At 34.8% G+C, this 12,442-nt stretch overlaps 1 protein-coding gene across 1 annotated transcript in view; it reads left to right on the top strand.

The window, feature by feature from the left end:
• The window catches only part of ITGAV (integrin subunit alpha V), a 51,184-nt gene extending 40,108 nt beyond the window's left edge, over nt 1-11,076 (top strand). Inside the window, exons 25-30 of the mRNA XM_069781934.1 lie at nt 532-690; nt 2,112-2,225; nt 3,835-3,948; nt 4,040-4,147; nt 5,177-5,299; nt 5,693-11,076. Of these exons, the coding sequence (XP_069638035.1) occupies nt 532-690; nt 2,112-2,225; nt 3,835-3,948; nt 4,040-4,147; nt 5,177-5,299; nt 5,693-5,788 (714 nt within the window). The 3' untranslated portion in view covers nt 5,789-11,076. The remainder of the gene's footprint in view (nt 1-531; nt 691-2,111; nt 2,226-3,834; nt 3,949-4,039; nt 4,148-5,176; nt 5,300-5,692) is intronic.
• Nucleotides 11,077-12,442: the final 1,366 nt, after the last annotated feature.

The raw sequence follows: 12,442 nt of genomic DNA, 5'->3' as shown, positions 1-12,442 counted from the left end.
CCTCATTTGTATTCCAGCTGTTCTGAATCATTATTGTAAATCTTTTGCCTTGAAAAATTTTAAGTATTTAAAGTTGCCTTAAAAGAATGATCACAGCTTTAATCTAGATTGTTTAATTAAATAAAACTTTACTGAGAGAGCTTTGTGATTGATGGGTGTATGTATCTGTGCTCAGAGTATCTTGGCTGAGTCACGTACAGTGGCTGTGACTCATGCCACTACCAAAACCCCCCGATTTTTTCAAGGAAAAAAGTTACATTTCTTCAAGGCAAAAAACCTAATGCCATATAGCTTTTCTTTGAAGTAATTTTTATCAAATTACAGAATTTTAAGTTTTGCCTGTTGGGGCTTGAAGTTTAGCTACCATTTTTAGGTAAAGTTGTTGATGCTATTACCAGAAGTGGTTGGGGGTAACGGTAGCAGCAGTATCATTTATGGCTCAAATGTAAAATAACAACTATATGCACATTAACAAAGAAGGTGGCATTATTTGGGGTTTTTTACATCTGTTAACTTTACTTTCATAATCAGCTGAGAAACAATGGTCCAAGTGCATTCAGCAAGGTGATGATGACTCTGCAGTGGCCTTACAAATATAAAAACTACACACTGTTATATATTGTTCAGTATGAAATTGATGGTCCCATGAACTGCACTTCTGATATGGAAATCAATCCATTGAAAATTAAGGTGAGCAGGACTTTCTTTTTGTTTGAGTGGAATGAGGTATGTTTGTTTGTTCTGGAATCACTCAAAATACCCAAATCCCTGAGAATATCTAACATTGTCTGAGTTAAGTTTTCATCTGTTGCTGAGGAACAAGGCTGCACTGTTTGATAGTACTTGTCAATGTGTATAGCAGGTGAAATAAAAGGTAGACAATAGATTGTCAACCCAAAGGTAAATTTGTCTTGTTTCTTTTTGTTGTGGTGTTTTTTTTTTTCTCTTGAAGACTGTATGAGTTCTAAGTCTAAAGCAATGGAATTATATTGAATGTGGTCATAAACACAAACATTCCAGATACTTCTGGGCTGTTTATGTAAATTTTCTGGGGTTTATTTCTTGGAAGAAAATGGCACTGTTTTTTCTATTACTAGCTTATTTATCTAGGCCCTCATCCAAATGCCACAGAGGTCAATAAGGGTGCTTCAGTGGTGCTTAAAAGTATGCTACAACTGCCAGCAAAACATGCAGTTTGGAGAGCACAGAGCAGAAGGAACTCCTTTTTCCTGGGTTGGACCAGACAAAGAAACACCAGATAAAAACCAGCAAGTTTGAGTGTAGAGAACTGAATTCTAGGACAATTTAGAACAAGTAGTAAAAATCAGTATATTGGTTCTAGAAGAATTTAAGCAAACATATATATGAAAAGAGTAAGGGAAGATACTCAATGTATAGAACAACAAAGAATACTCATGTATCTGATAATCAGAAAGAACTTTAGTGAATATATAAATACAAATTTCCTGTGCTTTTGCTATGCCATTTGTAATAATATATTTTTCACAACTCTCTTGTAAATTTCCTCATAGAAATTTGTTATGTAGAGGACAAATAGCATGGCTCTGCCTAGTACCATATGTAAACTTGCAATTTTACATTGGGAATTTCTAAGGAATTACCGAAATAATTTATTAAACCTACTGTGTACTTTTTCAAGCCCCTCCTAAAAAAGTTGTTTTGTGTATGTCTGGATATGTGTACACATGTACAGTGGCATGTGGTACACCACAGTACCATACTAGTGCTGCTTTTTCAGAGTTAAAAACTGAAATGTTGAGGAAAAACTTTTAATACAAGATTGCAAAACGGAATTATTTATTGCAGTCTAAGAGTATTTTTTTTCTATGCATGAAAAAGTTTTGAGTTGAAGAATTAAGATACTCAAGGTTCTATGTTCGTTCTTAGTGGAAATTTGCATCAGTGATCTAGAAAAGGCAGGAGTAACATTTTAATTACACCTGTAGGTAAAGCTAGGTTCTGAAGAATAGCTAGGGGGTAGAGAGAGAGAAACCTGATCAGTTACATATTTTCTTGACCTTAACTTTGAAGACTGCAAATATCTAAATGTGAAAATTATTTATTGTTTGGGTTTCCTTGGTGTATCCTAGATTTCTGCTTCTAAAGATGATGATAAGAATGAAACACTTAGCAGGGAAGATAATCGGGATCATCGTATCAGTCGAAGGGATATAACAGCCATTGAAGGAGATGTGCATACTTTGGTAAGCTCTCAGCATTGATATGTTGGCAATATTTTCAGTTTTTTTAAATGAAGATGGAGATGAAAGCTCCAGGAAATGAAGAATCATTGCAGAAAGCTGTGTTCTGTATTTAAATGGTTAACAAATGAAAGAGCCATATGCTCTGGAGCTGTTTTGTTTTGTTTTTCCAATGTGCATCAGTTTTCTTCAGGGTGGTCAGCCAGTGAGGCACATGCTTACAGTTTTGTGCTGTTATGGTTTAAGTCCTTAAAAACAAAGGTCAAGTTGGGCACTTCCTGTCAGTCTTCTATATTGTGCTGTTCTCTGAATTCGAAAAATCAGTACTTTATAGGAGGAGGGCTGGTAAAATAGGATAACTGAGAGGAAGCAGGCGAGTGCTGCAGTCATCACCTTTGCTACAAATTACAGTTGATTTCACATGATGTGTTTCATAGCTGATCAGTGGACTTTCTGTAGTCAGACACATGGAGGACCTGTCCTTTCTAAACAAGATTGGAAATAATCTGTAATATGAAGAAAATATAGTACTGTATCACTGTCTTTGTAACTGCGCTTGCAGACATGCACCTGTCCCTGCTCTGGGCAAGGCAGGACAGGCAGGCAGCTGAGAGAAATGCTTGGGAGTTTAGGGTGGACCAACAGGACTAAGGCAGTACACCCCAATGCCAGAAATGTTTAGACTTGGGAGAGGACAAAGAAAGGGCTGAGCAAAGCAAGTGAAAATAGGATTTAATTTCTTATTTTATGGGGAGAAAAGTTACTTTATTTTTTTAAATATAAGCTACAAATATTCTTTAGTATCTATAAATGCAGTTCTGAATGTTGGGTTTGTGGTTTGTATTTTTTTTTTTTTTTTAAATGCTTGGGTTTTGCCAGATCTTCCCAGTGACTTAGCAGGATTTCACCCCAGAGACTAATGTCCAGTATTCATAATAATTTCACTGAGTTGTACTTACACTAGCAGATGTACCTACACTGTACAGTGCTTTTATCTATAGTACAGCTAAAATCACAATTATAAAATGAAGCCTTGTTTTGCTCTGCTTTCTTCTTGAAATACTGATGGTTTAGCATCAGTATTGTCTGATGGATTTTAATGGAAACGTGCTTGAGAAAGGCCAGTTGAACTTCTGAAGTCGTAAGTATGGCTTATAGATTAGGTCAGTCAAGTTTGAAGACTTCTGTTGAATGCAACAACGCGTATTTTGTTGGCACCAAGTACAGTTAATTGCCATGAGTTTTCCTGTCAAAAAAACATGCGCGTAATGTGAATTGACCAGAAACTGTCCCGTCCCATCCCCGTCCCGTCCGTTCCCCCCCCCCCCCCCATTTTTCCCTACATATGTAGATAAAGTACATACCTTAAAGCTAGTGCCAGCTGTTTCACTTTTGGGATCTAAGTGGCTCATATAATATTTTTTTCAGTGCATACTTATGGGACACTATAAGTAATTATTCAATATTGGGGTTTATTTAATATATTTGAATAGTTTATTGTGCTTTGCCAGGAAAAGAAGACTATTTAAAGTATGTGTATGAGTAAATTAATGCCATTAACAACTTTTCAAATATGTTCATATTTGGAATATCCTCCTACTTTTATATGCAGGGCTGTGGAACTGCTGACTGTTTAAAGATAGTCTGTCAAGTTGGCCATCTGGAAAGGGGAAAGAGTGCAATATTGTATTTAAAATCACGCCTTTGGACCCAAACTTTCATGAATGTGAGTGTGAATATTCTGTCCCTGCTTCTGAAACATAAAAAAGTGGTTTTGGTATCCACATGCAATACTAAATTTGTTTTTTCTTACACAGAAAGAAAATCAGAATCACTCCTATTCTCTCAAATCATCTGCTTCTTTCAATGTTATAGAGTTCCCTTATAAGAACCTTTCCTTTGAAGATATCCACAATTCTACAGTAGTAAGTCATTTACATCCAGCTTGAGTTACCATACATAGTTACTTTGAAATTAATACAAAACCAATGATTGTTGAGTAGCTTTTTTGTGGCTTGCTATAATTGTAGTTTTATCAAATATTTGATTCATGTATTAATTTCAGTTATACACATACAATTGAGGATAAAACAAAAATTTTTGTCCTACAACTAGAGTTAACAATATTTGTAGCTTTAAAGACTTAACTGAAAATGAAAAAAAAATGATGGTGAACAGTCCTAATGTTCTTGTTAATGCCATTGTTGTTAGAGAAATAATTTACTTGAAAATTATCTTCTACTGTAGTAGCACTTAGAGCTTGAATAATGGACCTTTATTATATTATATGAAGTATTGTGTGAATGTGGAACAAAAAGATCATCTGTGCCCTAGAGGGTTTCAAAGAGAAAGGAGACAGGGTGCAAACAGAAAGGAAGATATAGGCCATTTATCTGGGCTGCCCAATTAAAAGTTTTTGGTAGGCACTATAGCATAAAAGATCTTAAGAAAGGGGTTGAAAAGGATTGTGATTGATTTGTTTTGAATATGGTTTCTAATGGCTATTATTAACTGTTTTTTCTCTCCTAAACCTTGTGGAGTTGATATTTTTTTCAAGTAATACTGCCTCTCAAGAAAAAAAAGCAAAAGCCCTGAATTATTTTTCTCCTAATTCCAAAATATTTCCGAATTCCTACAGTTTTACTGAAAATCATCAACCATTACAGAATACATGTTGCCATGGTACCACTGATTGCAAAAAACCAAAACCAACCAAAAAACCCCAAACCCCTGTTTTTATTTAAATTTAAAATCCTATTAAATTTAGGTCAGTGAAGCCTTTATGTCACTATTAATCTGTAGCTGTTTACTGACACTGGAGAGAATAAGTAATTTATGCTGGGTTAAGATTATTTTAAATGCTATGGAATAAAGATATACAAGACTTAAACTGCATGAATGAACTTGGTATGTCACTGCTGTGCAAAGTGTGATTTATTGTGTTTTTCTATTAGGTTACTACAAATATTACATGGGGCATTCAACCACAGCCTATGCCTGTGCCGGTGTGGGTTATAATTTTGGCTGTTCTAGCAGGATTATTGCTCTTGGCTGTTCTAGTGTTTGTTATGTACAGGGTAAGTACTGTATTTGGGTTTTTTTGTATCATTTTCTTTTCCTTACTAGTGATGTATTACTTCAAATAGTACCAGCAGCTTGAAGAAATACTTTGGTCCCCTGATCATCTGAATCAGTTAAGTTTTTGGATAACTGTAAAAACTTTTCAGCTTTGTCAGGAGGAAGTTGAATAAAAGAGGATGTCTGTGATTGTGCTGTTCAATTCAATTCAATTTTCAACTCAGTTCAATTTTTCAGCTGGTATTTATTGGATTTTGAAGTAAAAAATAAGGAAAAAGAGAGGAGGGAAAAAACCCCTAATCAGTTAAGATCTCATCAAGAAGGAGAGAGAAAGGATGTGTCTATGTTTTGAAGATCACAGTGCAATTTCTTTATTGTTCTCTGAATCACAGATGGGCTTTTTCAAACGTGTGAGACCACCTCAGGAAGAACAAGAAAGAGAACAACTGCAACCGCACGAGAACGGGGAAGGAACATCAGAAGCTTAAGCAGAGTTTTATCTGTAAGACATTATGAAATTTTAAAACGCCTTCATCTTGGTTACGAATATTGGCTTCCCCCTTAAGCAAAAAACACTCATGACTGCAAAGCTGCTGGTCTCAGAAGGTATCAGCATGTACAAAATAAGAGCAATATATTTAAATCCTCCTTTTTGTATTAATTATGTTCATACATGTGACTAACGTATCTGCACTGATTTGTGTGTGAAAAAATTAAGTAATATGTAGTGCTGTGATTTTGCTTATTGGGATACAGGAGACATCTTTTTTTTGATTCACGGACCGACTTTATATGAATTGCTACACAGATTCTCTGTTTGCTCTTGAGGCCAACAGCCTGCATAGATATTTGCTGGATTACACGTTTAGTTTCAGTTGATTTTTGTTGGAGTACACTACATTTCATTTCCTAGCTCTTGAAAGCTAGTTGTACAAAAAAATGAACATGGCTTGTTTTACAAAACTGAATAATATTCTTTGACTCATTAACTCTGCTGATGATTTTCCTTCTGCTGAAAAAATATGGAAGAGATTATTTGGTGGAATCATTCACATCTGATAGCTACTCTGCATGCCTGTTCCCCTTCCTGCTCACTCATCTGTCCAGTGGTTTCCCTCTAGACTTTACAAATATTTGTTCTCCAGGCCCTAGATCTCTTACTGTAGGGACTGAGCCTACAGAAATGGAAATGAACAGTAGAAAGCTGGGGATTATGTAGTTTCTATGGGACATAGTGAAAAGATTCTGGGCAAGATCCAAAGACTCTGGCGTGTATTTCCACGGAGCGGGATCCAGGTGTTCCACAGAATTCTTGGCAGCATGGATCCATTCAGGTACTGCCAGGGACAAGGTGTTGGACTGTGGCTGCCAACAGACATGTCTGCTGCGAAAAGCCATAGCCTGTATGTTCACAAGTCAAACCTCCACAGGGTTTGAAGTTAAGGCTGCATACTACTCGGGCTGAATTTCCGTTTCTGGCAAAACAATGGAGGGAATACTTTGTGACAGGGTTACCTGAAGTATTGTAAGGAAGCCCTTGTTAATTCTCACATTCTGTGGTTGACTATGTCCAAGTGCAGGATGGAGTAATATAGGGACTGTTTAAACTGGACTATCTGCCAGCCAAATGTTATCTAGATTACATCAGTACTTTAACCACACTCATGCCTGCCTTGCAACCTGCCCTAAGAGAACAGTGAGTTTATCAAATGAAGTAGAGTATAGCTGGCTATGCAAAAAGGTTTAAGAAGAGAAGGTTGATTTGGCTTGTTTCATTTCATTGCACAAGACATTTCATTATGTTCAATACATTTCATTACCAGAAAAGACACTAAATATTTTGTTTCGTTGTTGTTTTTTAAACATACCAAAAGTTCAGTGGTTTAAAGCCATGGGTTTATGTCATTCTTATTTCCCTCAGCATTGGTGTGGTAAAATGAAGCTTCTTACTCTTACAAGAGAACAAAAGAACATTGTCTATATGCATTTCAGTAGACATTTAACTGCAAATTAGGAGGTCATTTGGCTTGCAACCATGTGTAGCTGTGTTGCACAAATCTTAGAGTGGACATACTTAAACTATTACAAAGGTGCCTTATATGAGATTTGTTTATTCTTTATTCCAAAAAGGGAATAAATTACACTATAAACTCCCTGTATGCAGCCACATACAGAAAGGAAGACTTCTACTGTAACTATACCAGTGAGATTTCTATGCAGACAAGCTCTTAAAAGGACAAAATCTCTGGTTTGGTTTGGTTTTGTATCTTGGGGGTTTTTGTTCAAAGCTGCATCTCCCCCATAAATACTGCAATGCTTAGTAAACCCAGAAGTATCTGAAATTAAAAGTTTGATTCAACTCTCATTTCTGCATCCTTTCTGAGATTTAAAATTCACAAAAGGCTTTCGTTGTTAAGTCCATTCTTACTCACTGAACCGTGATGGCATTTGAGTCATTAAGAGAGACAGCACAAACTCTGTGGGGGCCAGTATGTATATCAGATATAGGCTTGCATATTTATCCATTTACATGTTTTTGTTTTAGACAATTTGTTTAGATATAATTAGTTTATATGAGAGGTCATAGGGCATAATTCCACTTTCACTGAATTTTCAAGGTCTTCAGTGTGGCCAACATTCTATTTTTGTCTTTACTTCTAGTATTGTTACTAGTAGTGTAGTAAAGAATCAGGAGTCGGGCTTTGATCCTGGCCTCAGAATGTGACTTCTATAAAACACAGTTTCAGTTACTTATGCAGGCTTCTAGTTCACACACTTTGTCAGCTGATTATCTCTATGCAAGGAGATTGTTTTTACCCAGTCTTAATCTTAGTAGGTTAAGAGGTTTAAGAGACTGTCAGACAGATTATAGCTCTAATTCTTACATGTGTGCTTTCATTACATGTACACACTGTGTTGACTTGAAATTTATTAGACTACTTGCATGTCTAGGCATTATAAAGAGATGAAAATTTAAAAAAAAAAAAAGGCATGATCAAGGTCTCTTCAACTCACGTGGAAGGGATACCAATATCAGTGCTAAATGCATCTTAATTTTACTGTGGCAACTGGAAACTCTCATTTTGCTGATTTTCAGGATGAAAAGGTACATTTTATTGGTACAACTACTGTAGCTATGGAATGTTTCTTCCATTTATTGAAGTTACATAAAGTAAGACTTATTTAAGTGATTTTTATTTTCTTGCATTCTCCTGGAGAGTAAAAGCAAATAGTTGCTTCTCCCATGTCCACTAATTTCCAGTTTGGTTAAAAAAAAACAAAACAAACTGAAACAGAAAAAACCCAAAACCAAACAAACCAGTAGCATATGTAAATGGAGTATACAGGTTACTTAGTGAACATAGATGTAACACCCCAGATTCAGTTTAAAGTACCATTGTGTTTCAGGAAGATTCTGAACAGGATGTTATCCTGAATGGGGGTGCAGGAGACATTTGATATCACATTCTAGATTCAGCAATAAGATTACAGGTTATATATGTACTTGTGCCAGTATAAATTTCATACTGACTTACAGGCATTGATGTATTCTTACAGCAAATATTGTAGGATGATGCTAAAACTTTTAAAGAAATTTCAAAAAAAATGTATTTTGGAATGAAATTAATGCCCTTCAGTCAAAATTGATGTGCATAAAATGCGTACTGCAAGCACTAAAAAAAATACATTAACAGAGAATTAGTCCTCTTTCGAGAGTTATGTTTCAGAAGTGTATTTTTTATGAGTATAAAATCAACAGCTATGTAATTATTTAAAATGTTTTCATTGTCTAAAAGAGCTGTATCTTTTATAATGAAATATGAAATGCTCTAAGTACTCCAGTTTGCAATTATTGCAGCATCTCATGATCAATATCAAAAAGTGAATTACATTACAAAATGCATATTAACTATTACTGTATTTGACAATATTTAGAAAACATAAAGCAAGGAACCTAATTTATAGGTTTACATTTCTTTCAAGAAACTATCAAATTGTGGAGATATGCTTAAACAACAAAAGCTGACTGCAAAGTCAAATATGGAATACGTTTCAACATAAGTTGAAATCTTTGAGGAAATGTTTGCAGCTATTGGTATCAAGTTTGTAATTCTATTTGTCCCATTTTTCTGTTTTAAATTTTGATTTACACGTTGACCTTTGATTCACATAATGCTTGCAGAAACTTTACAAAAGTTCATTATATATGCTCTTCCTTTATAAGACATTTATTCGAAGCAAAGATTTTTAATATTTAGTTGTTTCTAAACTTGTGTCTATGCTTAAATAGTCTTTAATGTAAACTTTCACGGGTATTTTTGAAAATACTTCAGCTATAATCAGCATGTTCTTGGTGATTTGAAGGATTCATGTTGCACTTAGATTTTTGCAACGTTCAATTTTGCTGTTGGTTACCCTGGCATAGGCCCTGCGGTATTTTTTCCTACACCCTCACAAATAGTCACAGAGCAGCATTACCCTGGTGGAAATCTAGTCAGGTTTTGTCTCCAGTCCAGACTAAGGCCTATTCCACAGTCTAATGCAGTCACAGAAAACCTGACATTCATTGCAACTGGCTTTGAATGTGACCCTTTGTGTTCAATGCTTCTGGCTGTTAATGAGAAAAAAAAAAAGAAAAATAGGATTTTATAAAAGGAAAATGGAAATCCAAAAAATAAAAAGGTGGTGGCAGACCACAGATGAGCCTTAAAGCAGAGATGATTTTTTTGTTTGCTTGTCTATTTCTGAGATGGGAAGAACCCATTAGTTCTCTGTTAGCAGTGGCCTTCTATCACAAACAAATCCCACAGTTTGGATCATGATTATACGCTGAGCTCTAATAACTCTCATTGACTTGAGTGGGATCTGAACTCTTAGGTACTGAATCTCTAGCTTCTAATTCCCGAGTGCAATATAACATGATCAGGTCTAGTTCACTGCCAAGTTGTCTGTTTATTTTTGTTTGCCTAAGAAGGGATGTAGCATTTGTTGACTTGCAGTGGTCAATATTTTTAAGGACATTAACAAAACCAGTGTGTTAAATTGAGGTGATAAATGAATGGTATAGAAAGTTTTTGATCACCCACATTGGGTGAAACGATGTATTATTCTAAAGTGTATCCATTACCAACTCTTGAGTTATTGAGAATTGGTACAATATTCTTTAAGTCCACTGTGGAAAATTTGAGTAGAGACTATACAATAATGGGTTTGAGTCTGTAGTACTACTACTGTTTCATGTGATTATGGTATTTAGTATTTTGGTCTATTTTTTTCCAGTGTGTAGGATTTTAATATAACACGGGAAGTCTAACCTTTCATGCAATGACCTTCTCCAGATATGCTGCATTGAGGTTGAATAACTTGACCCTTGGCTTTTGCAAAGTAAATGAAGATTTATTGTAGTATTTGAATCTTCAAAAAACTTTTACAGGTTTAGGTGGATCTTTCTAGTCCATGAAGGAAACCTGTATTTGCTATGATACAAATATGTTGAAAATGTAACATTTTATTTCTTCGTAATATAATGTTTTTGCCTTCTTTGTTTTTGCTCGTGCATTAAATCAGTAGAGCATTGTTCGCATGAGCAGAAAATTAATGTACTAATGGGAGTGCTGCATTTTGGGTTTCTTAGTCATGTAGTAAATACTTGTAACATAAATGGGAATATTTTCAGTAACTGAACTTGTTTCAAAGGTCTTCGGTACATATAAGGAAAGCAATATACATTTGAAGTCACCTTATTTTTAATAAATTATAGATCTTGCAAAAAAAATGGGTATTGTGGCACAGTAATTTTGTACTGATAACAAATATATAGCTGTTAAGCTATGGTTTTCTTTTCAACTCATTCTTTTCATCCTAATTCAAATCTGATTGATTTTATTAGGTTGTATTTTTCTATATATGTATATAATTTCAAAATACTATGATTGGATAAACTGAAAAACGTAAGTATTGAGTTGATTCTGATACTTAGAATTTTGGAATAAAATACCTCTTGGTTAACAGAAATTCTCGGGTGGTTTTTTGGTTGTTTTTTTTGTTTGTTTATTTTTTTTTTAATCCTGTGGCTATTTTTTATAATGCATTTAATTCACCTGAAAATATTTCATTGTATGTGTTTGTAATCCACAGTTATCAACTAAATATGAAAAGGTCACATTTACACAACTTTTACATTCTCAGCTAAAGTGACACATATTAAACCTTGAGTCAAAAAATTTTGTTATCACAAGCAAGAAAGAGGATCTAGTCACAAATTATATTCTGTCACCAGAAAACTGATATCCTACAAAAATTTTTGTGTAACAACAATAGTATGTCAGATTTTGTAGCTGCCACATCACTGTAGAAAATTAATTCTTGTCCTTTGGTTAGGAAAGTTCTCAGAGATGTGCTGTTTCTTTTCTTGTATTATTAGACTAATTTTATCTTAGTATTACATTTTTCCTGATTAACAGTCATACTCATCTTTGGGAGTGTGGTGACAGTAAATATTTGTGTCACAGTAAAGGCATACACATTTATTTTACACTGCTAGAACACCTATTTAGAAATAAATGTTGGTCCTTGTAAACCCTTTAGAAAAACTCTGAACTACTGAGTTCCCTGGATTACTAGTGGAGAATGTGTTAGCCTAAAGAAAATAATAAAAAAAAGGACACTGAAAAGATGAAAAACAGATATGTGTTCTAATTAACAGCTTTCACTGACCTCACAGTAGCTACAACTAATGTGCATAAGAAACATCACAGCAGCAGTCAAAACGTAACTCTTACCATTTGTTCAATACACACTGCAGCCAGCACAGGCTTAGTTTTTGTTAAATAAGATACCTTCACTTAGTTATCAGCACAGTGATCGCTACATCTGTTTAGCAGTTGCAAATTAATGCATTATTGAGAAATTAGTGACAACAGCTGTCTCATTACAGCAACAAGGCAACAGAGTGTTTTTTCAAATTTCCATCTTATGCCCTAACCAGCTTAAACAAAATAATGGTCCATGTCTTGAGGTCATTTACATCAACACAGCTCCACTGCCTCCACCTGAGTTATGCTGCTTTACATTGTCTAGGTTTCAGACTCTTTGCATCCATGTATGATATTTCATTGTATGCTTTTATCATTAGTGAGTTT

The sequence above is a fragment of the Haliaeetus albicilla genome, chromosome 4, assembly GCF_947461875.1.
Source record: "Haliaeetus albicilla chromosome 4, bHalAlb1.1, whole genome shotgun sequence".
Lineage (NCBI taxonomy): Eukaryota > Metazoa > Chordata > Aves > Accipitriformes > Accipitridae > Haliaeetus > Haliaeetus albicilla.
This window is presented reverse-complemented; position numbering and strand designations above follow the sequence as displayed.